General features: G+C 41.9%; 1 protein-coding gene and 1 pseudogene across 1 annotated transcript; both read right to left on the reverse strand.

The window, feature by feature from the left end:
• Window positions 1-12,228: 12,228 nt before the first annotated feature.
• On the reverse strand, window positions 12,229-13,269 carry LOC105090604 (RNA-binding protein Raly-like; annotated as a pseudogene).
• A 6,813-nt stretch (window positions 13,270-20,082) lies between these two features.
• On the reverse strand, window positions 20,083-26,394 carry LOC105090618 (keratin, type I cytoskeletal 18-like). Its single transcript, XM_064479247.1, has 2 exons — window positions 26,307-26,394; window positions 20,083-21,400 (listed from the first exon to the last, which is right to left on the reverse strand). Exons 1-2 carry the CDS (start codon window positions 26,392-26,394, stop codon window positions 20,127-20,129), a joined length of 1,362 nt encoding a protein of 453 aa, XP_064335317.1. The 3' UTR covers window positions 20,083-20,126.
• Window positions 26,395-27,041: the final 647 nt, after the last annotated feature.

The raw sequence follows: 27,041 nt of genomic DNA on the forward strand, positions 1-27,041 counted from the left end.
CAACAGCCTGTCCTTTAAGATGTAAATCTCATCATGCCACCCACCCCAGTGAAAACTCTTCAGTGGTACCCAGCTGTTCTCAGCATTACGACCCTAGTGACTTTGACCTTGCAGGGCCCGGATGTGCCGGCCAGCATCCCCAGGCTCCCACTCCAGTGCACTGCTCTTCTCTCTCACTTGCTCTCAGTCATTTCTTCAAATGAACCCTGTCCTCCTGCCCCACGAACTTTACACATCTGCTCCTTCTGCCTGCGCAGCTTTCCTCCCGAGCCAACTCCTTTCCTCCTTTGCGGCACTCTGTGCTTTTCTCACCCACCCGCATCTCCTTCATCACTGTTTACTCACACACTTAATTGTATAATTAAGTTGCAAGTCCCACAAAAACAAACTCACAAACCTTCATGAAGAGGTGATTGCTGTATCCCCCGCACCTAGCACAGGGCCCCACAGGTGGAGATGTTAAATATGTGTAGAATGAATACGTGAAATAGCTAACTATTCTTGGAGAGAAGAGGATGATTTGCAACTAACCTAGCAGAAAGAAAGCAATTCTGTGGAGTACAGATAAGAAAGCTATTCATTCCCTGGGGTGGGACTGAGGAAATCTCCATCCATTAAAGGGGACTGGTAAGGAGGAGCAGAATTCAGATATGCAAAATAGAAGGAAAGTTCCTCCCATTCAAAGAAAAGCATGGGAGGCAGCCCTTAAAGGCCACACCAAAAAGTTGGGGCGAGCCTTAAAATAAAACACAGCCTTCACTGTCCTTGGGAGGGAGAAGGGCATGATCCCAGATGATTTTAAGCAACACTTTCTAGGTGGAAAAAAAAAAAAGCAGAAGAGAAAGCCTGAACTAGGCTAATGGTGCAAATATAAGCAGGGGACAGATTGAAGAGATGGTGCAAACACCGAGATATCCTCTCACTTTGAAATCAAGTGCAAGTTTAATATGAGTTTATTGAGAACAACTATGACTTTTCCCCCGTAAATGGTCCATTCATTTGAAATAATTCTTTTTAACTTTTCCAGGAAATGAGAGAAAGAGAGAGATAGAGAAAGATTTTTTAGTTGATCATTTCCGTTGTGAGAGAGATGAACTTAACCCAACGAGCTTAGGCAAAGTGGAGAATTTATTGGCTGACTGCCGTGGTGGGGAGAGGCTCACTTGCTGCTGGAGGCTCTTCTTACTTCTTGTCATCATTCATCTTTGCTTTACTTTGGGTATCAGCTTTACCCTTTCAGGCACTTTGTGAGCTTTTTCTTGCAAAGGTTGTCACCATGCTTCCTTTAGGTGCTCTTAGCAACCTCCTAGAGAAGGGCTCTCATTGACCTAGCTGGGCTTCACATCCACTCCCAGGGCTTGGAAGATGCATTCTGTGGCAGCCACTCTCTAGAACACTAAACCTGACATTGTCTGCTGGGACGGCTCTCTGAACAAAGATGGGCTCCATTCAGGAAAGAAGGAAAAGGCCTGGTGAGATGATACAGTAGATGTTTGCTCCATACACTGTGGCGCGCAGCATCCCAAGTGCTGAATACTGTCACGTACTGGGGGACCGCAGATCAGCACAGCTGCTCACATGCCTCTTCGTGGCCTTCATTTGTCTAATGACCCAAAATATCATCTCCGGCACACCCTGCTTGCAATTTGAAAAATAATAGAAAGTCCGCCTTTCCCTGCCCCCTCTTATGGAGCTTGGGTTTGGTTAACTGAAAGATTATGCTCTTCTTTTAATGAAGTTGGAGAGCTTTTCATTCCAGAAAGTAAAGAATATTTGTGCAGAAAAGGAAATCGCTGAACATACTCTGTCTGCTGCTTCTGATTCTACTTTGTTTCATGGTTGAATAATGACCCAGAGAGCTAAGGGGAAATAAATAAATGGAACCAATATTTCACTTCAGAAATTTAAACAAAGCAAAGCAAATATCCATTAAAATTCCGGGAATCTAACCCAGTTTGACCCACCCTAATGGGTTCATTAAGGCTTTATTCCCTATATGTTCAAAATGATTCATTTTAAAGAAGAACAGATGAATATGGGTTAATTGCTCAATAGTTCATCTTATATTTCATGTAATCATGCTTACATTATTTATTTTATAATAGCAAAATAAGATTTGACAGCTGTGGATTTGAACAAGTATATCTGAGGGCAGATAATTTAAAGCATACTATATTTAAAAGAGATATTGTGATATTCTTAGGAAACCAAAACCACTAAAATATGAAATTACAATGCATTAAGAATGTTCAAATTATATTTTTATGGATTATAAGTTGTAGGATTTTTACAAACCCTCCAGGGAATTTTAGAATTTGCAATTGGAAGCCATTCTGTAGAATTCGTAAAACACTTCAAACATGGGAATTTTCATGGGTCACTAAGGACTTCTGTAGGGCCCCGTAAAAGTGCAATTTCCATAAAATATGATATTAATACATTTTAGTTTATTTATCTTTGTGCCTTTCCTCCAGCTGTAACCTAACAATCAGCCCATCTTTTACTTTTTATGTTATACTTCCTTAGGGTTATACTCAAATATAAACCTATACATTCATTCTGCGTCACCTGGTCTTTTACAGTCCATGTTATCCAAAAATAATATTTGAAAAGGCACTGAGAAACATTTTTCTGAAACTATTAGTCAACAATGCCATGGGTTGGGAGCAGGTTGAAATGGAGACTTTCAAACATCTCTGAGTAAGAATATTATATTGCAAGAAATGTCATGATCGCTTCTATAATTAAAAAAAAATATTCAGCAAGCATGGCATTCATAGTTGTTCCCATTTCTCGCTCTGTGTACCGTGGGTTGGCTGGTGAAAGTGCCCTTTCTCATGTGTTGTCACACCTAGAAACTATCTTAAAAATATTTTTTTAATGTGGCAAATTGAATTAAACATATCTAATTCAGCCCAGAACTGTTCTTTTGGGAAGCACCTGGGCTAAGATGGTGTATTGGTTTGCTAAGGCATCTGTAACATAGCTTCACTGACTGGGTGGCTCATACAAGAGGAAGTTATCCTCTCAAGTGCAAAATCATGGTGTCCACACAGGATGGGGTCTTTCTGAGGTCTGTGACAGGAATGTCTGGTTCAGGCTTTATCCTTGGCGTGAAGGTTTTTTTTTTTCCCGGTGTCTCTTCACATTGTCTTTCCTCTCTGAGTGTCTGTCTCTGTGTCCAAATTTTCACTTCTGACATGGATACCAGTCATATCAGATTAAGGTCCACCCTAATGACCTCATTTTAACTTGATTGCCTCTGGAAAAGACCTTGTCTCCAACTACAGTCATATTCTAAGATACTGGAAGTTAGGATTTAAACATATGAATTTGGAGGGCACTCAATTTAACTCATAACAGATGGATTGCCTGTCTGACCACACAGACCCGCACTGGCCAAGGATCGTGTTAGGCATGACTATCATGGAGAGTGGCTGAGAGAGAAGGTCCTAGACTTGGAGGGCCTGGATTATAATATTGCTTCTGATGCTTGTTATCTGTCTGACTAGAGACTAATACTTAACCTTTCATGATCTCCTTATTTGACATTCCCAATACAATGCATGATGTTCTAATTTCTTCGTATCTTCACCAATACTTAATGTCTATTCTTCATTATAGCCATCCTACTGTGTGTGAAGTGGTAGCTCATTGTGGTTTTGATTTGCATTTCCATAATGCATATCATGTCTTTTCATGTGTTTATTGGCTATTTTTAGATCTTCTTTTAATAAGGGTCTAATCAGAACCTTTCCAATTTTTCAATTGGATTATTTATCTTTTTATTATTGAGTTATCAGAGTTCTTTATATATATATACATATACATTTTTCTGGATCCAAGTCCAAATATATGATTTTCAATTATTTACTTCTGTTTTGTGGGTTGTCTTTTCACTTTCTTTGTGGAATCATTTGCAGCACAAAAGTCTTTAATTTTGTTGAACTTCATTTATCTATTTTTTTTTTCTTCTGCCATTTTTGCTTTTGGTGTTGTAGCAAGGAAGTTTCTATCTATGGTCACATATTTGACTCCTATGTTTTCTTAGAGTTTCGTAGGTTTAGCTCTTACATTTGGTTCCATGATCCATTTTAAGTTAATTTTTACTTATGGTATAAAAAAGGGATCCAACTTCACTCTTTTGCATGTGAATATGTAGTTACTCCAACACCATTTGTTGAAAAAAACTATTCTTTCATTGAATTGTCTTGCCAGAATCACCTTCTGAATATTCTAGAGTCAAATGCTGATTGATAGTTGAGGAATTATTATGGCTTTTTTGTTAAACAAAAATTTCCTTTCTTGTGAGAGAATTTACACTACATTTCATGAGAAAATTACCATGTAGCTTTTTGTTTCACTCCAGTCTTCATACACATTTATCAATATTAAGATTCTGCCTGAATTGAAAAGGCTCAATTTGAAAGGCTATATGTCTTTGGTTTTTCTCTGTCATCATAAAATTGTGAAATCACTTTGTCAGCTGATGCTGATGAGTTAAAAAATTTTTTATGTCCTTGTTATTTATGTGCAGAGAGAATAAATTTTTATAGGAGAAAACAATAGCTCTAATGAGGAAAAAGGGAGTTATTAAAGAGTTTTAGCCTGATCATCATAACCACAGCTACCATTTATTGAGCACTTACTTTGCACTATATATATAATCTAATTTAATCCTCAAAGCAGCCTATTTTAAGATTAGAAGTCTAAGACTAGAAAGATTAAGTAATATCTCCAAAGTCATGTTATTTATAAATGGAAGAGCTGGGATTCAAAACCAGATCTACCTGAATTTAAAGTTCAAAGACAGCTAACTGCCCATTCCTGAAATGGTTCCCAGCCTCACAGAGGGCTTATACTGACATTCCATAAAATGTCATCATGGGGGAATGAATTCATGTATTTGTCCAGATAAAAGACATTTATTTTGCCCAGATGGAGAAAAAACAGTTAAATTCATAACTTGCTGAATATACTTCAGACAAGCACAGTGTTCCCTCCTGCAAAGTTCTTCTTTCTCACGGGCAGTCAGAGGTAATGATGACAAACTGGTCTCCATTCTGAGTCTAGTTCCGATCTTGGTCAGCAATTTTTTCCCCCATGGAATCAACTTCTGATCAAGAAAGTATAACTCAAAAAAAAACCTCTCACATTTCAGCTCAGGAAAGAAATACGACAGCATGCCCAATGGGCTTGCATGTTCAACCCTCTGGAACAAGCCTAGAATCAGATGTTACCCAAATAACCTCCAAATACATAACCAATTTTTTAAAAGTTGAGAATGGAAAAAGATGTCATAGATAGAGAAGGCAGTTGAAGCTAATTTATTGACTCAAGGGAAGATGCATTTGTGCCGACTGCATGTATACCCCAGGTTGAAAACCACAGATTAAAAGGTTTATTAGTCCCTAACTTTAAGGGGTCTCATTATTAATATGCTGCATAATGAAGGTTTTATACCAGGCAGAGGAGTAAAAGCATGCGTTGTGAAGGACTGGGTTTGAAGTTTATGTCCAACAATTCCTAAGATGATAACCTTGGAGAAATTACAAAGCCTCGAATTTCAGTTTCCTTGTCCATAAAATGAAGATGGTATTAACTGTTAAATACGTAGTCTGACATAGAGATCAGGGACCTGGACTTTGTACCTATTTGCACCAGCATCCAAGTCCTAGTTTCTTCTCTCATCAACTGTATGCTGTTGGATAAATAGCTAGCCTCTCTGAACCTTAATTTTTTCTTCTATGAGTGGCATCTAATACAGAGGGCTTGTGAAGATTAAGTAACATAACATGTATAAAGCACACAAAATTGAACTTGGCTCATACTATATGCATGGACCATTATATATTATTATTATTATACATTATTACATTATACCTGTACCTTTTATTGTTTGTTATCATCACTGCAATTACTCCTACCGTTTCTCCTACGTGAAACACCTAGTAAGTACAATGCCTACCGGGAAGAGTCTCTCAGTATGTATTACTGTTCTTTCCCCACATCATAATTTTTAAGAATATTGATAAGTTTAGTGATTATCTTTCCCTCCTATGGACAGGCATTGCCTCTTTAGCCATAACAAAAATGCAGAAAACTCCTGGGTCCTGTTCACGAGTTCTGGGTGTACCTATGTTCTGTCTTTCTCCTTCATAGTTAATTACCCAAAGCTCACTGCAGAAAGCACGTGTCTCCTGGGTCAGTGGTGCACACAGCTGAGAATCACAGAAGCAAAGTGGCAGGGGCGATGGCTTGCTAGCACCCCCTCTCCTTACACAGAAAATACACATCTTCAATTAAGAATCTCGTGGAAGCCACTGGCCCCAGAGGCAGAGATTATTTTTATCAGGAGAAGTTGGTCCCCGAAACTTCCTTCACCAGCTGATTTTACGGCTCCTTTAATCCTCTTGTCTGGTTCCCCAGTTTCCTTCAGACGAGAAGTAAGATCAAGTTTCAGGGAAATGCTTGGCAGGCAGGCAGGACACATTTTCTAAAAAGCAAGTATCTGATGTTAAAAAGAAAAAAAAGGCAAGTATCTGAAATGAAGATTTCAACCTGCTGTCCCCACAGCAGCATCTTCCAGCTTTTCCTTTCTACCCTGGAACAAAATTAGAAATACCAAAATTGTCTTTGAAAATAAAAGGTAAAAAATGAAGCCCTTCTTTGGTCCTGATGCAAATGCACAGGTTGGTGCCTCCTTGACATCTTGTGTGAGTCACATGGGGCTCGCAGAGAGGGACTCAGATCACTTACCAGGAAGAAGTGACTTCGCATGGAAGATGCTACTGATGGGAGGAGACATGAGGGTCAACTACTCCTAGCTGACTTTGAGACACCAGTGGTTATACTCAGTGCCTCGCAGGTACAGAAGCCCCACGCTGCCACCAAACAATACACCTCCATATTGTGTTGTGTTCCTGGAGATTTCTGATTATCTTGCTTTCCTCCACTTCTGAAACCATCACAGAGGATCCCTGTGTAGGAGTTCTTTATCTGGAAATAGAGATGGCCCCATATCATTGTCACAGTCCCATGCCCAAGTATCTTACTGACCCACTGCACTCATTTTCCAGACAACTTGTCAGGGCTAGCCATGCAGATTCGAGGAACGCACCTGTCTGGGTAGGGACAGCTCCTAATAGCAATTTCTGCCTCTCCTTTGATTCATCCTCCACAGATCCAGAGTGAATTCAGAGACTCCCATCTCAGTGCCAGAACTAACCAGATCAACCAATCACATCCACTCATTTACCGATGAAGGCTTGAAATGTCTTAGGGAAATAAAGCAATTAATCCACAATCATCCAAGCAGTTTGTGGCAAAACTGGCACTGGAAATCCAGATCTTTCTTCATCATTCCCAACTGCCTCTTTTCCTGTAACCAAGCAGTGAGAATTTACTGAGTAACAGCTTAACTGGACGTATTCTTCCTCTACAAGATTATAAATGGTCTAATACCAAATGAACTGCAACTGTTAAATTGTTAATAACAATTTAGGCATATTAAAATATGATAATTTGTGCCCAAAGGCACAGCTTCCATTTCTAGGCAGACGACACATACATCTATGCCAGCATTCTCCCTCTTGACTCAGACTCACATAATGTATTGTACACAAGATAATATCCCAAAATACTCAGTCAGTGCGTATTTAGTGAATGCCTCCTATAGGTTCCGTGCTCTTCTAGGGGTTGTAGAGATTAGAAGAAAAGAAAAAAATTGCCAATATAGACATAGAAGAATGAAGTTGATAGTGGAGGAACTTTAGAAGGAAGAAGTCCAAAAGCTTTGGTTCCCAAAGACATGCTGGATTTTGAAATGCCCAATGGCTGCTGGTAGGCAAGTGGGGAACAAAGATTTTATATATAAAGTCCCACTGAAGACGATGCTGTATCACCCTGACCAGGTCAAAGGAAAACTTTTGATGTTTCAAGATGAAATATGCTCTACTTTGCTTAAATCAAGACTCTGTGTGTGTGTATAAATTGTTCTAAGGGAGCACAGGAGCAAAGTCATTTGCAGTCAGAGAGCTCATAAAACCCCACGGGACACCACTTGCTTTCTTAGCAGAATAATAGCTAAAAGTTAAAGACGATTATGACTTTTAGTCTGCGAGCCTTTCTGCTGACAGAGGTCTTTTTCATGTATGTTTTATATCTAAATGGAACGTTAGGTACCCTTGCAAACAATGTTGTCTCTAGAATTAGACCCTCTTGGTTCCATGTGGATTATTTGCCACCCAGGGTTTGAAAAGACTTTTGATTTTGTTGTAAGAAGACAGGCACATTTTCTTTTTTTAAATTGAAGTTCAGTCAATTACAATGTGTCGATTTCTGGTGCACAGCACAATGTCCCAGTCATGCATATACATACATATATTCATTTTCATATTCTTTCTCATTAAAGGTTATTACAAGATACTGAACATAGTTCCCTGTGCTATACAGAAGAAACTTTTTTTTTTTTGGACAAGCAGACCTTGAAGTGGTTTCAAAGTTTGTCAAACTTATTTTCTTTAACCAGTGAAGTGCCATCTTCCAGCCCTGGTTTTTAGAATGGTATGAATTTATGTAACTCTGAAGTTGATAAAGCACTTTCATTTCCCTGCTTAGAGAGGAGGGGAGGGCAAGTATTATTCCTTTCATGTTACAGATGAAGAAACAAGCTTCAGAGAGGTTAGGACGTCTGCCCAAGGTTATACTAATAAGTGGCAGAGTTAGATGAGGAGATTGGTCTTTCTTGATTTCATCCAATGCTTTCTGTCATAGTCTAATGGCCTGGAGTTAGAAAAAAGGGAGGAAGATCAAGAAAGGCAAGAGTTAGGACCGATGGATACTTACTAAGGTAACCCAGCTTCCCGAAAAGCAAAACAGTTGGAAAAGAAAATCCTCTGCATTTTAATATGTTTTAAAGCCCTCACCAGTGTCATATAGAATGAAAAATTAATGAAAACCTGTAAAAGATTTCATTGCCCAGCTCCCTGGGGCCATAATTTAAAGTTAAAGTTATTTTCTATATTAATAGCTGCTCCCAGTGATGTTTCCTTTTCCATTAATGCAGATGCCAGGTAATTTGGAAGAGACCAAATAGACCTGGAGGAGTAACTCATATTGCTCACTCAGCAGCCCTCTAATTTGAAAAGAGAGCTCCAGGAGCAGGTACTACCATTGGGACCACATCTGAGGTCATTAGAGGCACACGAGCTACACCTTAACAACAACATCCCCTATTTCTTATCCTTCAGAAAAAAAACTTGTGGGCTCCTAGTAATTGTAGAGTAGAATTTTATTATCACAATACTCCCACTGAGTTTCTCTTCCACTCCTCATTTCTCAAATGTTTTCCTTAAACACAGTTGCTTGCCCCAGCACCGATAGGGGAGCAGGCTGACACATTCTGCTCGTAAAAGGGCAATGATCATCATCGTGGTGATTTCAGATGAAGAATGGAAATGTCCGAAGTCTGAGAGCCGAGCTGAGTATTCACAGCATCCTTGAGATTCTGCCAACTCTTCAAGGCATTCTGGAAGTGCTGAGGCTGCAGCTCCCTCCTTTAACCTTCAGCCTGAGCTCCCTCAAGGAAAAGAGAATCTTCTGAATGTTCCCAGGTTCTTTGCTCCCCCTGCTCTTCTGATCAGACATAATTATTTCTCTGAACAGGAAATGCAAGAAATATGCTGGTGTCTTTTCTGACACTGGTTTGAAGCTACTCTGATCAATTAACCTATATTAGAGCAGAATATCTCAAATGCAGTAAATGTTTCACATTGAATTCATGTTGGGCCTTCGTACATGCCTACCCCTTTCCTGTGCATCTCTAAGTTGACCTTGACGCACAACACTATGGAGAATTAAGGGATTAGCTGTAGAAATAATAGACTCTAAATATTTCCAATAATATATGCACCCCCTTGTATATAGTAGACACACAGGTATATACTTCTACACAAAATGCTTTTAAGAACATACACAGAAAATGCAAACTAAAAGATGATCTAACTACACGTGGGAGTTGTATTTTTCCTTTACTTTAAAGGTTCATCTGAAGTTGTTCCTTAACCAAAGTTTTAAAGTCTTCTTATTTATTTTCTGTTGTTGTTGAAGTACAGTCAATTACAATGTGTCAATCTCTGGTGCACAGCACAATGTCCCAGTCATTCATATACATACATATATTCGTCTTCATATTTTTTTCCACTAAGGTCCTCTTATGAGGCCACTGGACTAGCCATCATGTTCCACCCACCATTTTCTTTCTGATGGTCCTGTTAAAATATGGTAGGGGGGGAGAGTCATCTTCATGTATTTTACTTGAATTATTTCTACTTGCTGATTACCTGGGTTGCAAAATGAGCAAGACACATGTTACAGTCTCATGTTGCCAAATACCTGGAGCATCAGGTAAAGAACAGTGGGGTGGAGACACAACTGTATCTTCCCCTCAAAGTCATGTCTCCAATGAATGACTTTGTGTCTTTTTTAAAATACATTTTTATTGAAGTATGTCAGTTTTCAATGTTGTGTCAATTTCTGGTGTACAGCATAATGCTTCAGTCATACAGGAACATACATATATTCGTTTTCATATTCTTTTCCACTGTAAGTTACTACAAGTTTTTGAATGTAGTTCCTTGTGTTGTACAGTATGAACTTGTTGTTTATTGATCTCCAGCAGCCAGTCCTGGCTCGTCCCTGCCGGCTCACATCTAGGGTAGGGGATCGCAGGGACCTTACACGTCGATTTCCCTTAGTTCTGTCACCTAAGCGGTTGCCGCTTTCTCCTCTGAGCCTCGAGCCTCGAGCCTGGGAAGTTCCGCTTCTGTCCCCGCTGACCTCCTGGCTGGAGAGGGGGGCGTCCCAGCGTGAGGGTGCTTTCTTCCTATGCCGCTCCCTCCCTGCAGGACCGGTCCTGCACCGACTATTTTTTTCTATTTTTTTCTTACTGGATTTTGTGAGAACTCTTCTGTATTTCAAAGCAAGAGATACTCTGCCAGAGTTCAGTTGGTGCTCTGTGCGAGTCAGTGGGTTTGTAGCTGTAATTCTTGGTGTCCTTGTGGAAGAGGGCGAGCTGTGAGTCTCTCTATTCCATCTTGGCTCAACCTGATTAAAATGCTTTTATATAAAATTGCTTTGAACCACAAAAAATAGAAGAAGAAAAAAATATGACTCTTCCTCAACATTACTTAGACTTAGGGACTTGACATCTTAGTGGAATCTTAGACGTGATTCTCACTGAGTCCTAGAGAAGTTGACTGATGTGCCCAAGTTTATGTAGCCATTCCCAGTGGTGGCACATCTGATGCTCAAACCCCTCTCTGCTCATTCTCACTCTAGTAAAATTTATATTTTAAGGTGGAAAAGTGTTGCATTCCTGAAGCATGAACAACCCCACATTTTATGCTCCCTTAAAACTTTTTCTCTTCATACCTTTCTTAAAGGAAAGGATATTGTAATAAAGTCTCATGTGTGCCCTTCCTTTTTTTCTCATTTAAGATAATTTTCTTAACAATTGTATTGTAAAATAAAACATAGGTACAGAAAACCATGCAAAACATTTTTTATTTATTTGTTTTCCCAGGGGAGATTTGGGATTATTCTTGCCTGACCCTCAGTGATGCTTGTGGTTCTCAGCCCTGCCTCTCCCCCTACACTTCTGTTCTCTCCCAGCTGATGCTCTACTAGGGAAGTGAACTTCCCAGATCTCACTCAGCCCCACTGCCTCCCAGGCCCGCCCATCTTTGTGTTTCTGGATGGACTGCTGCAAAGCTCTCATCCTGGGACTTTTCTGTGCTGATTCCAACTGATTTTCTGTTTGAAAATAAATAATTTATTTCTTACTCCTCATCTCCTTGCTCTGCCTTCTGGAGGATTTCTGTCACTTTATCCTCCAGCTTGATGATCAATTTTTAAGTTTTTAATGTTTAAGCTTTTTTGGGGGGGGATCCAATCTCTTTATTGTCAGGGTCCCTTCCCTGTGCCCCACTCCCATCCAAACCTATAGAAAAACCCCAAGCTGGGAGTGTCCTGGGGAGGAGAGGCAGATTGTGGGGAAACCCCATGCTCTGCCCTCTCACCTGGGCAGCGCCAACAGGGAGGGTGCGTGAGGAGGGGATGCCAGTAACTCCACCTGCAGAGAACGTGGCGCTGGTTGAGATGTGTCGGGGAGAAGGTGCCTGCTGTCAGCTCTCTTCTGGGACCTGCTGGGGATGGCACTGGGGGGTTGCCCAGCTTGAGGTCTGGTACAGTGCACACCCTTCTGCCAGGGGCCATTGCTCCTGTCAGGCTGCTTACTGCAGGGCCCCATCCTCCGCATCTGTGTCCTGGCTGTGCTCCAGCTCTTCCTTGCTGTGTGTTAGCAGCCCCTCCTCATCACCATCATCTCAAGCCTGTGCTTCTCCCTGGGATGTGCCTGCTTCAGAAGCTGTGTCCTCCTTGGGGGGCAGTGGCTGGCTGCTGCCACCACCACTGCTGCTGCCACTGCCGCCGTCACCATTGCTGCTGCTGTCACCCTTGTTTTTGCCATCTGGATTAGCCTTCTGCTCCTCGGCAATCTGCTCCAAGCGACCCAACAGGGCATCAGTGTTGGACTTGATCTGTGTCAGCTCCGTCTTCATGGTCTGCAGTTCACTGCTCTTTAACTTGATCTTGGCTGAGCCAGTGGTGATGGCTGAGGAGCGGGCAAAGAGCTTGACAGGTATGGTGGTTTTGACATGCTGGACCAAGGGGACTGTGACGCGGGGTCGCTTCACAGGGACCACCCTGGGCACTGGCACTGGCGGCAGGCGTCCCCGTCGAAGAGGCTGTCATAGAAGTCTTCGCGGTAGTAATCATAGTCAAAGCTGTAGCCACTGTATATGGCAGATACTGCTCTCTTTAGCCCCTTGGGTCTGTTGGGCTTGGGCACTACAGCCATGCTGATGTCCAGGGTCTGCCCGGCCAGCACCCGCCCATTCTCTCCCAGCACAGCTGCCCGGGCATGGCGCTCGTCAGCATACTGGACAAAGGCATAGCCCTTGTGCACAGAACAGCCGGCCACACAGCCACACTTGAAGAAGATGGTCTCCGCATCTGACTTCTTCACCACAGCTGTGTTGAGATTTCCAATGAAGATCCGAGAGTTGATGCACTTGGGGTCATTCTTGTTGGTTACAGTGCTTGTCTGGATCTTCAAGGACATGGTGACTATCAGTACCAAGGCTGAGCTTGGCCAGCAATTTCCTCTTTTGGGGTTCCAGGGTCAGCACCAACTGCCTTAGGGAACAGAGCTCACCCGCGCTGAGGGGTCTGGAGGCAGCCGCGCGGCTCGGAAGGAGGCGATGCCGCTGCACCGTGGCGGACGGCAGGGATGCGGGGAGGGACGGAGGAAGAAGGCGGCGCGGGCCGCGGCCTGGGGAGCTGAGCACCCGCGCAGGCCGTCGGCCCCGCCGCCGCTACCGCCACCCCCCTCCCCCGCCCGCCCCAGCTTCTCTCCGATCAGCCCGCCCCGCGCCCTCGCCGCTCGCACGCCCAGCCGCACTGATCAATGTTTAAACTTTTTAAATGTTGGCAGTTTTCATTTGATTTTCCAAGAATTATCATTTGTTCACTGATTGTTTCTCTTTTATAGCCTCCTGGATTTATTTTGTGGAGACAACATTTTCTCTCTCTGATGATAGCGTGGAATATATTTCAAATTTTCCTCTGTTCTCTGTGGTTTCTTATTTTCCATTGTGATCTTTCTTCCTGGTGTTTGTCTTGGTTTGTCTCTTTCCAGCAGGAAGCTTTGCTCAGTGTCAGATGACCTGGGCTATCTGTCCTGAAAGCCTGAATGAGGGTTCATGTTGGGAGGACTGGCTGTGCTGACAGGTGAACCTCACTGTCAGGTGATCCGGGGACTGTTCAAACATGACAGATGGCAGGTGGCATTATTTGGAGACTGTCTCTTTGAGGTCTTAAGTTTCTGCAGAGCAGAATCATCCAATTTAACTGGCTGACAGCGTTCTGGAAGCAGGACCAGGGAAGGTGTCCAAAGATCCCAGCATTCAACATGTAGAGTTTTATCTCATCCCATTTTGAGCCCTTCTCTGCCCAACAGTCTTCACTCCATCTGGTGCTTTGAGTCCTGGGTTCATCCAGAGAGAATGCCTCAGATTTCCTGTGGGCGAGGTGTGCTGGGTGGATGGAGAAGGAAGGGAGAGCCATTTGGTAAGGCATCAGAGAAGCCCACTACTCGTTCAACCATCCCCCTACTTTGGCTTTTTTCCCCTACTGTATCCCCCAGCTTCCTGGTACCCGGTGTCTCCAAGAGCCTTGTTTTCCTTGGTTTTGGAGGGTGAATCAGCTGGCTCCCTATTGGCCTGGGCCCTCAGCAGCTCTTGAGCCATAATTCTGCTCTGTTCAATCTGTCATCACTCCTCTTCCCTTTTCCCTTCCCCAGTGTGTGTTAAAACGTCTCATCTTTGCTGTTTCCTCAAGTTTTCCATGTCCATATGGTTAATGCCTTCTTAAGTTTTGCAAAAGAGAGGAGATAGGTGGGTGTGGTTAATTCTCTATTTTAAAATCTGGTATCAGTAGGCTTCCTTTGCCCTCTCAGTATTAGCCATTATCTCCATAAAGGAACTTTAGTTATATGGTCAGTTGTTCAAGGTTGCTTTAAATATTTTAATTTATATTTATATTTAGATCACAGTCTAGAGAAATGCTGTTTGTGTGCCAGGGGGTCCTTTAAAAAAACAGAAAACTTATTACTTGCTCTGATAGCCATGATTTTAAACTGGTTAAGACATTTATCAGTAACATGTATGAGATTAGTCTTGGTACACTTTGAAATTATAAGGAAATTTTGTTTAAAATTCAGATATTCATTTCAAACTATGGCATTTTAGATTGAGTCTTCATTTTAGAGAAATTTTCCTGAAATAATTTTTTGAAGTTTTAACAACTTCATCTTAGAATTATAAGCATAGCTTTCCTCTTTGGAAAGCATTTGCTAGATTTAGTCAGCCAAAATTTTGTCTCATGCTCCTTGATCAATTATGAAGGCCCCATTTTTTTTTTTTTTTGTACCAGTAGTGCTTTTTGAACATAAAAGGGCTATTGGTGACTTTTAATTCAGAGATTAATTTTGATTCTGCAAGCCTTTGTCATACCCATAAGCAGATGAGGGTCTTTTTCAGAACAGCTAACAACTTAATATGGTTTAAAAAAAAACAAACTTTTTTACTCTCTGCAAGGACTTCAATTTTAATTATTTTATAATCAGAGCAAACGACTTTATTTTACCTGAATGGCTTATGATTTCCTCCTGGAAATGTGTGCCTTCTTCATGCACACAAGGACCAGTGTTAATTGCAGGCAAGCTATACTGTAAGATAATTGCAGGTCTCTTAACCTAGTGGAGATTTGTACGTGGCCCTGAACTTTTCATTACTAGTCATTTTAGGGGGGTTGCTCATGAAAGTTCCAATTATAGTGCAAATACACCAGGAACACTTTCAGCTGCTGTTGTCTTGGGATAATTAGAACCACTGAGTTCAATAGGGCCTTAAGAGACAAGGACAGGTCAGTTATAATGGGACCAAACCAAAGAAAACAATTGTGAGTGACTTACTCTCCAGCGTGGAAGAGGCACGGTGGGTAGAAAGTGGGACTCCCCCAAAGCTGACTGGAAGTGGAAGGGGTGCACCATGTCCTGGAGTAATTCATACTGATGCTCCTGAGATCTGGCAGAGACCGTGTACTAACCAAAGCTCCCCTAGTTACAGAGCCCACTATGTGTTCAAAGTATCTGCATATCCAGTATCTCCTATTCTTTCTTCCCAGCAATCCTCTGAATTCAGTGAAGGAAGAGAACAAGTCACACTTTATCAAGAAGGAAACTGGGTACTAGAAAAACAGCATGATCATCCCCAAGATCCCACCGCCAAGAATAAATAAGGGGAAACCAGCATTAGGACCCAAGCTTCCTGGCTCTAGGCTGGGGCTCTTCCCTACACAATGTTTTTCAAAAGACTGCCTGAAATACCCCTACGAGTAGTAGAAGTGGCCAGTGGACCATGAGCTTTTAGAGGAGTGTCAGGGTGTGCAGGTGGAGGGAGAGGCTGCTGGCAGTCATTTTGAAGTTAGTCTTGCAGTGGTCTGATCAGCATCATTTTGATTGTTTTAAGTAAACAGGTAATCTCCAGTTCCAGGGTTGGTTTGCTCCCACTTCTTTGAGGCCAGTTCTCAGAATTGTGGCAGCTTATGTCCTGGCTGCTGTCTGGTCGTCATGTAGTTAACTTCTTCTACCTGGTGAAGTTTTAGTAGCTACAAGACAGCTCAAAGGATATGGCTCAGAATATTATCTGTAGCCCTTGAGGAGGAACTAAAGGACTTTGGCTTTGTTTAATGACTAAACAATCATTATTTTGTCCTGTTTGACTGTTTCCCTTTGTTTCTGTATTTTCTTCTCTGATTATACTTATTCTTTGACTAAAGTTTTTCTGTAGACAAGAGGCAGGTGGAGGACATGGTGAGGGGCAGCGGGAGGGATCTGTCCTGTGAAGGACCCCATAGGTCCTGCTCTGTTTCAGGGGGACACTGAACACTTGATCTAAGTCACAATTTTGTATTAAGCTGCCTAAATCAATGATGTCACTTCTGAAATGTGGCTTTACATGCTCCCTGTCTTCCCACAACAGAATTATGAGAAGGAGTGAGAATGAATGCAAGAGAAAGTCTTCCTTTGAAAACATGTACAGATTGCTGCCTACATGCATTACAGAAGGAACAATGTAGTGTCTTTTTACTCATTAATTCATTCACAGATACCTTTTATGTATCTATTGTGTGTCAGATAATGATGCTAGTGGCCAAGGATGTGATTTTTGCAGTGTTAACAAAATGATCTAGGGCTCCTGAGTGTCCCTGAGAAATTTCAGGTGGTCTTCAAAGGCCAAACTATTCCCATGATAATACTAAAAAGTTACTTGCATTTTCACTCTTATTCTTAATATCTTAACAGAAGAAAGAGAACCTATAGTGTATTATGCCAGACATTAAAAAGATTTCCAAAAATGTAAAACAGTGCCCTTCTTCTCACTATTTTTTGTTTTATTTTGGAAAAAATACAGCCATTTTTCATAAGTATCATGTTTATGTTACTATGTAATGATTTCATTATTATTTTTAATGAATTAGTAAATTAACATTATTAAATATTCACAAACAAAAAATTTTGTTTTCCATTATGGTAAATATTGATAGATATAGCCCATATAAGCAAAAGCACACACTGGTACCCTCCAAAAATTTTAAGAGTATAAAGAATCCTGGGAATGAAAAGTTTACAGACTTACTGAGGGAGAAAATTAAAGCAGGATGTATTCTTCCCTTTTGGAGATTATATTGAATTATCTGTAGGCAGCCCCAAAACACTCACTCTCTTCTATACACCACCCACTACTGTGAGGGCTGGAAGCCGGAGAACTCATTTCCCAGAATCCCTTACCAGGAGGGCTTCATATTAGATTCTGCCAATAAGACACATTCTCACAAGATGTAGAAAATAGACCGAAGCCAAAATATTTCTCCATGGACAGGTGTCTGGGCTTCAGCAGATGTGAGATTTTTTTCAGCAGCTCTCAGTATTGCTGTAATCATTGGCTTCAGTGATTCTCACAGCCCTGAGCATCACTAATCATTTCCTGTGGTTCCAGAAATTTCCTGACTGTCTTAAAGCTAGTGGCAAACTTGAGTTGTTCTTCTCCTACGGTTTCAACATTTCTGTAACCCTCAAATTCTCTTATTTATATCTCTTTCTGCTTGGAATACCTGGAGAGGTTTTGTTTTCCTGAGCCAGCTTACTTTGTGGCTGGAGAGTCAAAGGCCAAATAAACAAATAAATTACAAAGCGCATGCAGACTATGATAAGTACTACGAGAGAAATAAAATGAGAGCAGGAGTAAAGACTAAGAGTAGACACTCTACTCTAGGTTAAAAGATGTATACATGAGAACTATATAATCTGTTCATTTATGATGCTGAATTTTTTATTGAGTTATAGTCAGTTTACAGTGTTGTGTCAATTTCTGGTGTACAGCACATGCTTCAGTCATGCATGAATATACATATATTCATTTTCATATTCTTTTTCACTGTGAGCTACTACAAGATATTGTATGGTGCTAATTCTGTATCTGTTTTTGGTTTCCTAAGAAGGTATTCAGTTCTGGGGCTTTTGTTTTGTTCTATTTTGTTTTGTTTTGTTTTGGGGTTTGTTTTTTTTTTTTTTTTTTTTTTTAGTTTCAAGGTATGATGAAATGAAATCATAAAAGTGTATCAGAGAAATGACATTGACTTTCAGAAATTAATACCAGTGTTCCTTGTCACCATGATTTGTGAATGTGTTACAAAATTTTACAAACTCTTACCATATGGACATGTTTTACACAGAAATTCTCGGGAACATAATTTAGAATTATTACAGAATAGCTTGATATAAAACATTGATTTGGTGATGTGACTAATGAAAAGCAAAATTTCCATTAATTTTTTATTTTAATTTCTGAGAACATTTCTACTTCATTAACTCTTCTGGAAATATCAGCACAGGCTAAGTCCTATGAAATGCAACCTCTAGTGATGGGGGCAGAAACCTTGCACTGCACCAACAAAATATATCATACCTCGGCTTGGCAGAAGTAGGGAATGTTCACCATCAGTAATTTATTTAATTTAGATATTTTACCAACAGTGTAAGGAAGACAGATATTGCAATGATATTCTTTAGAGAAAATGGTTGCAGTATTGCAGAGTGTGTTTGTGTGTGTGTCTCTGTGTAGTGTGTGTGTGCCTATAGTAAGACTAGATTTCCCTGAAACTTAGAGCTGTCTTCTAAGGTCTGTAAGACAAAAAATGATGTGGCTTGGAAGTACACAGGTTTGTTATAAGAAACAGTCTTCGAAGTCAAATACCAAGTCAGTTCATTTTCCAGATTTCAAAAACCATCAAGGCGAGTGACTGTTCCAAGAACACACCTAGAACATGGCTACTGCCCTGGCTCTGGGCTCTAGAGCAGTTAATGGAACCTGAGACTCACTGGCCAGAGAGAATATCCAGAGCTCAACCTTCTGGATTTAGTATTCTGAAAACAGTGGACCTTTAAATCTTTTTCTGAATATAAAATGTACTATAATTTTTATATTATATTAGTTTCAGGTGTACTCTCTCTTTTTTGGGTTGTTTTTTTTTTTTTGAGGGGGGTGTAGGTAATTAGATTTGTTTATTTACTTATTTATTTTAATGGAGGTACTGGGGATTGAACCTGGGACCTTGTGCATGCTAAGCACGTGCTCTACCACTGAGCTAGACCCTCCCCTGACTAAAAGTTACTATAATGTTTTAAGTGCTTTTGAATAACTTCATGTCACCCTTCTCAGTCTGTCATATATAATGAAGCTTAGAAATATTAAGGAGCTGGATGTATTGCAAATATTTTTATTGGGATTAATTCATTGGTGATAAACAATGCAGAGGAGAGAAGAACTATGTGATTAAACATGTTGTCTCCTAACTTCAAAAGTGAATCATGGCACTTATTTCCCAACTAAGCAGGTGCTATAAAAAGCACCACATGAGTCAAGGGATTGGATTTTCATCTTCTCATTTATGAATTCTCCTTAAACCTTTCCCTTTTCTACCTCTTTTCATTAAAACCTCTAAAAGTCATTTTATCTCTTTCCAATAAATATCAGTATAACTCCTTCATGGTTATTAATATCCTTTTCAAAGTGAGGTGGTCTTCTGGTTTACATTTAATCACAAGAATTCACATTCTTTTCCTAATTTGGTTTCTATGAGTACCTGTCTCTTCTCCTAATGATGAGTCATATCTGTGGGTGCTGAAAAAAAAGACATTATCTAAAATATATTTAAGAAAAGCACAGGCTTTATTTTTTCCTGTGTTTTTTTCCCCCAGGGGAGGGACATCTGCTTAAAGTGCCACTAGCTTTATAAAAACTAAATTCCTATAAGAAGAACAACAGAGCCATGATCAAATGAAAATTAAGGAATTGTGTTTTAATTATTTTATTTTTTTTTATGCAATAACATCTGAACTTTTATTGGCCTCTCACTCCCCAAAGGGCATCAATTCCGCCTTCTTAATGCCTCAGAACTTTGGTGTCTGAGGTGCCATCCACAAGCCTGAGGGTGGTGGTCTTCTGGATGGTTTGCCTGGAGTTGTTGCTATCCATGGCATCACTAAGATTGAAGTCCTCCCCATCTTCCAGCAGGCAGCGGTAGGTGTTGATCTCAGCCTCCAGCTTGACCTTGATGTTCACCAGGGCCTCGTACTCCTGGTTCTGGCATTGCCCCTCTGCCCGGGTCTGGGCCAGCTCTGACTCCAGGTGCAGCAGAACCCCATTAAGCTGCTCCATCTGCATGGCGTAGCAGGCCTCCACCTCCCTCAGGCTGTTCTCCAAGCTGGCCTTCAAGTTTCTCATGGAGTCCAGGTCGATCTCCAGGGACTGTACGTTCCGTCTCAGCTCTGTGAGGGCTGTCTCGGCAGCTCCTATCTCAGTGGTCTGCGAGGTGACCACTGTGGTGCTCTCCTCAATCTGCTGGGACCAGTACTTGTCCATCTCCTCTTGGTTCTTCCGAGCAAGCTCATCATACTGAGCCTGGATGTCTGCCATGATCTTGCTCAGGTCCTCAGACTTGGGGGCATCCAACTCCACGGTCAACCCAGAGTCGGCAGTCTGGTTTTCTAGACCCTTTACTTCCTCCTCGTGATTCTTCTTCATAAAGAGCAGCTCCTCTTTGAGAGCCTCGATTTCTGTCTCCAGCTGTAGGTGAGTGACATTGGTGTCATCAATGACTTTGTGGAGCCCGTGGATGTCACTCTCCACAGACTGGCGCATGGCCAGCTCTGTCTCATACTTGACTCTGAAGTCATCAGCAGCGAGACAGTCATTGTCAATCTGTAGAATGATGCGAGCGTTGTCCACAGAATTTGCAAAGATCTGAGCCCTCACGTCCTCAGTGGTCTTCAAGTAATGCCCCCAGTCTCGGACCTGGGGTCCCTTCTTCTCCAGGTGTTCCCGAATTTTGCTGTCCAGTCTCCGATTGTCAGCCTCCAGGCTCCTCACCTTCTCCAGGTAGGAGGCCAGGCGGTTGTTCAGGTTTTGCATGGTCTCCTCGCCCTGGATGCCCCCCATGCCCACTATACACCAGATCATCCGCGTGCCCAGGTTCCCGGAACCCCAGCCGCCCCGAACGCTGGTGGAGCGGGACACGGAGATCCGAGATCCCGAGCCCCCGGCGTCTGCATAGACGCTGGCCGCGCTGCTGAGTGGTCGCGGCACGTAGCGCGACTGCACGGAGCCGGTGGACCGGCAGGTGGAGAGGCTGGACTGGGTGCTGAAGCTCACGGTGTCTGTTCCGCGACGAAAGCGAGAGGCCAGGACTCGGGTGCTGGGCCGTCTTAATTATTTTTAAATTGCTGCTCAACATCATTTTTACAAGAGGCCCTGATGAAGATAAAATGACTTCTTCACCTGGTAGCACTGGGTATCGTGGGCAATAAACTGATGGATAAGGTGTAAGTCAGAGAGGAGAGAAGGGCTGAAGAGAAATGAAGTAGGTTATAAAGGCATAGGATTCTGGAGGTAGAAAGAATCTTGGGAAGCAATTTAATGATCCCTCACTTTATAAATGAGGAAGTTGCAGGAACACGACGTAAAACGAAAGTAAAACTGAGAAGCCACCCCCTGCAGAATCAGGAGACATCTGGACATGAAAAGGGGAAAGTGAAAAACAGGAGCCCTTCTCTCAGCTCCAGTTAGGTTTAGGACCAGAATTTTCAAGTTGTGCTAAGTTGATCAGGTCATCAAACTGCTTGGGTGTCTTCCTGATTTCTGCTCAAAGCTGTGCTTTGCAAACCTAGCCCATGGTGGTGGGGGGAGGAAGAGTCAGATCTTAAAGCGCTGAGGCTACCTGGACAGTGTTTAGCATCACCCACAGGTCAGCTCTGTGCTGAAAACTACCTTCCCACTGTCCTGTTTACACTGGTTTCTCTGCTATCTTCCTCATAGCCCATCATCTAGTTACTCAGCAACCCAGACAGACATAGCCCTGGGTCCAGTGCTTAATGGGATTGTAAAAGCACAAGGAGCTTGCAATCTAATTAGGAAAGAAATAGATGGGCACAGACGGGAAGTGACAGATCGCTTGCCTGAGTGTGTGTGAGGAGTCAGAGCTGTGGTTCAGCAAAGGGAGTGACTTCTGCCCTGGATTTGAGCTGGACCAGGAAAAGTGCATACGTCCTAGATGGGGAAGGAGATGGGGAACTGCATTCTAGGGAAGGAACAGCATGTGTAAAACACTTTAAGTTGGTAATAAACACCATATAGATCAGGGCCAAAAAGGAAAATGCTCTGTGGGGGGAGCAGGGGTTCATGGTGAGGAATAGTTCGGTAGATACGTTTTGCAGGGACTTGAATACCAGGCTGAAACACTTTATATTTATTTCATTAAATACAACAGTCTTACTCACTATTAGCCTCTGAATTATTAACCTCTTAAATGGCCTCTGTGGATATTTAACCTCTTCATGGTGGAAAGTAGAGAAAATAAATTGCTTTGCCATCCATTAAAATAATGACACGAAGCCAAGTTGCCTGATTTCCCAAAAACCCATCATTTCATGAGCCACTCCTCGGGGAAAATGACTTTTCTGACTCAGCAGTAATATAAAAGAATCCCCTCTAAACCTCCACATTGAAACGAGCTGGAGCACTTTGGATTGTGCTCCCTGTGTGGGTTTATAAGTCTTTATAGCTCTTTCATTGTGGAAATTGTTTTGGCAAATATGTGTTCAGAAGGGCATTCAAAAAGCAAAAGCTTCCAACATGGAGAAACTAAAAAGGCAATGGATCTGACAAAGGAGTAGAGAAATCAAAGTGACAGGGCTTGAATTTCTAGTAAATATATCAGTATTTTGTGTAACTGAACCAAAAGGAGCTGAAACACCCTGCCAACCCCAGAGTGACCTCTTAAAGTTCAAAATGAGACCCGAGAGAAACCGGAATGTGATGAGGGCTGATGTAGGGAGAGGAAATCACTGGAATAAGTGCATGGCCAGATGTGAGGGTGAGGATCCACCAGGATAAAGGATGGATGGTCCCCATGAGATGTATTTGTTTGGCAGATAACAAGTCATGGGAATCAAGTTCCATCACTTTTTCTTGAAGACCCTCTTACTGGGATGTCCCAGATAGTGGTCTGGAAGGAGACTGATGTCAGGGTATGAATTGTCATGCGGTCCCAAGCTCAGTGTCCCTTGATTCCTACAAATGGATCAGAAGAGCCTATATGGGGGTTGTGGCAGGGTCACACAGCTTGTCCGACTCCACTGAGCTTGCAACTCCAGAAGGGACACATATGGAGGGGTGGGGAGGGCTGAGGGGGAGGACAGGAGGACAGACCCACTTAACCAGCCAGATCAACTGAATCAACACTGCAGGACAACAGAATCAGTGATGTCACAGCCAGCTTCACTTCACTCTTCTTTGTACAAACGTGTCATTTAGGACACTTGCAGTCACTTCTCCCCATGGAGTCTGTTAGCTTTATTTTCATCACCACCTGCATAAGTTGACTGAATAGAAGGCCTCAGGGCCCCCTCTATGGCTGTCTGTCCTTTCTTGTGCTGGACAGTTTGACCAGCTCTAGTCCCAGCTGGAAGCAGTCAGTACCTTTGGGACCTCTGTGTGACACTCTAGTGAACAGGTAGCTGTCCAGCCATATCAAACATCTCAGAGTCAGGAGTTTGGCTGTGTATAGGCAGGCTTTTCTAAAGAGACACTGGGTGGGGGCAGGTCTTCTGAGTCCTCCTGGCTCTCAGCCCAGCTCCTAGGCTTTCTGGAGAACAAAGTAATGGTTTTGAGGTTAAAAGCCCTCCTGCTTCTCCCTGGTGGACAGGGACATTCTGCTTCAGCTCATAAGTAGATCTGGGGATCCCTCAAGGAAAAGGGAGAGATGAGAGTGACAGAGCCAGCTCTCTTTGGGCTCCCCTGGTAATGGCTGTGTTGTATTCCTGCCCCAGCCTGGCTGGAGAAACCCTCACATGGTTTCTAACCCACAAGTTCAAGACTGCTGAAGCCAAACATGACCTCAGTGGTCCTTTAGCTGCCGTATCACACCTGGGTTGGACGTGCAGGTTTGTGGGAGTTTGGGTAATGGGGGATCTGGGACGGCTGATGATAGGCACTTTGTGCTGATTTTAGGACCTAGGACAGTTCCACACCATCTTGCAACATGGGCTATTGGGGTGACTGGGTTCACTGAAATCCTAAATCCCCCTCATGAGGAGTTTGCTTTCCTCCCTGCTACCCATGGCAAGCTTTGGAGAAATGGAACAGACGGGATATGTGAAAATAGAAGAGGGGTCTAAGACTAAATTTTCAGAAGTTTAAACTCAGAAGCCTTTCTTGAAGGTGTTGTCATGGAAGCCAAAGACCTTGCCAGGTTTTACAAACCGACATTGAGGAAGTTTCTGAGCGTCGTTGAGCATGTCACCGCCAGGGGGCAATGTGAAGCTGTGTCCATGACTCATAGTTTAGGTCTTGACCAAAAAGTTAAATCCAAACCACACAACCCTTTCTGTCCTGTACAGAAGCTTCTTGAAAGCCCTCAGAGGGCTTTTAAACTTTAAAGCTGTAGCAGTGTTTAGTAAATCCAACAGTATCATTAAGAGTACATTGGATGTTCCCCTTAAAACCCATACCAGATTAAGTTTTACTGGGACTATGGTGCTGTTCATTTTCTCATTGAAATGGTCATTTTTCACTGTATTCCCTGTCCGAAATAAGAATGTAAATTTGAATAAGAATGCATTATGGAATGGCTCTGCCCTAACTTGTAATAAAAAAAAAGGCTTTTTGTGTCTTGTAAAGCTTTGCCTCCAATCCATGTTATGACAATTTTAAAGTCTACAAGGGCAGCAGACGGATTCACACTCAGATGAATTATTCCCTTTTTTTTTTTATAATTGAAGTACAACAGTCAGTTTACCATGTTGTGTCAGTTTCTGGTGTACAGCATAACATTTCAGTCATACATATACATACATTCAGACGAATTTTCATTCAGATGAATTTTTTTGTTCAGCTCTGGCCATGTGTCCAGCATTGCCCTGGAAACGGCATGGCTCCTACCCTCGGAAAGCTTACAGTCTCCCTGGGGATCAGACAGAATAACAGAAGAGCCAGCTCCCTAGCACTCTGTTAGCTTTTAGGAAATAACTGGTCAATTTGGAAAATGAAAGAAGAAACAGTAGAGTCATTTCTGGAACCATGACATGTTCATAATCTCAGATTTTGGGGTCATACTCCTCAAGTGAAGTTTCTACTTTGTCAATTCCATTACAGCCAAATAGGGATAAACGGCTTCCCCATTATTAACAGAGCATTTTCCCCTTTTCCTAAAGTGTTCATTCTTTTCTCAGTAGTATTTAGTATTTTCTTAGGACATCTTGCAAATATATGACACTCGGGAACAGAGCACAAGTGGAGACGGTAATCTCTGGACTGTCTCATAAAATCATTTGAGAAGTTTGGAAGAACACTGAGTTTTTCCGCTGAAACAGCAATAAAATAATATCACTGTGTTATGAACTAGGTGCTGCCTTCTTGCCTTATGTATCTTAATTTTAGTTAGTTAGAAACAGCAAAATTGAGCCCCAAGTTTCTGGCAAGGTTATGCATGTGGTTGAGTGCGCTCAGCACAGGATAGGGATTTATAAACTCTGAATCCTGGTCCCCGGTCTGTTACTGACTTTGGGAAAGTCATTTAACCTCTTGTTTCTTATTTCTCTGGAGTAAAATGGAAGTAATAGAATAGCCCATCTCACTGGGAGGCTGTGATTAATGTCACAAACGATGGAAATACACTTTGCAAATTCAAGTGTCATTGCAGTGCTGATGTGAACCCCTTACAAAGGTCATGTGTCTTGTTTCTAGAGAAGGAAGCCCTTTGCTTCCTCTTTTGCCCACCTCTAACCTCTGACTATGTCCAGATGCTCCAATGTTACCGAGCTCTTCTTGCCTTTATGTGAAGCAGACGTATAATCATTTCGAAGACATTTAGGAAGCATTTTATCTTTACATCCTTCAGGAAGCAAGGACTGTGAAAGCCAAGTTATTGCAGCTGTGCTTGGACTGCTTCAGGTGCTTCAGAGTGATGGGGATGGTGTGGAGTTTGGGAACGCAGGGACAAGGTGGCATTATTATGTATAAAGGAGACAGTTTCTCTATGAGAGAAGGAGAGGATTGGACCAGTACTTCTTGCAATGGGTTTCTCCTCACTAGGCAGAGAGCAGAAAAGCTGGAACCAGGCGATTTTCTTTTTTACTGTGTACCCAACAGCCATTACGGTACTTGACAGAAAGTAGCCACACGATAAATGTTTGTTGAAGGAAAGATGGGGGGAAATCAGCTGGTTCACTAGGCAATGCTAATGGCCACACCAAAGTGCTTAGAAGCTGCATTTTCTGTGAAGATCTAAGTAATAAAATCATCCTGAAATATCAGGAAGTAATACTAATAAATTTTATCTCAATGTAGGCATAAAATTAAAATTTAGTACATTCAAAAAATGAATTTTAACTTTCATCTTTGTTGTTCTTTGGAGGTATTTTTAGCAGTCAAAATTTTCTGCAAGCCTGAGTGCCAAGAATGCAAAAAAAAAAAAAAAAGAGAGAGAGAGACTAATTTAAACTTATACTGTGGAATTTCCAACTAAATCTAAGCCACTCAGAGGGGAAAATGTAATTTCAGTCAGATGGATTTTATTCTTGTTTATCCCTAAGCATCCAAAATATTTTAAAAAGTAAAGGTATGAGAGGAAATGCAAATGCCTTCAAAACTTACTGTTATTTCTCAGAAGCCCAGCGTTACTTGAGAATTGAAAAACAGCATAGTTTGGTCGTCTAATATTTTTCAAATGTAGAAGTGATTCCCAAGTCTCACCTACAGATGATTTGTACTGGGATTTCAGCAGTTCATTCTTTCAGTGTT

Source organism: Camelus dromedarius, chromosome 26 (assembly GCF_036321535.1).
Source record: "Camelus dromedarius isolate mCamDro1 chromosome 26, mCamDro1.pat, whole genome shotgun sequence".
In the NCBI taxonomy this organism is placed as follows: Eukaryota; Metazoa; Chordata; class Mammalia; order Artiodactyla; family Camelidae; genus Camelus; species Camelus dromedarius.

Coding starts and splice junctions, on each gene's coding strand:
- LOC105090618 (XM_064479247.1), bottom strand. CDS start 26,394: ATGGCTGTTGGGTACACAGTAAAAAAGAAAATCGCCTGGTTCCAGCTT. Junction 21,401..26,306: donor GGAGAAACCCATTGCAAGAA/GTACTGGTCCAA, acceptor GTCGCGGAACAG/ACACCGTGAGCTTCAGCACC.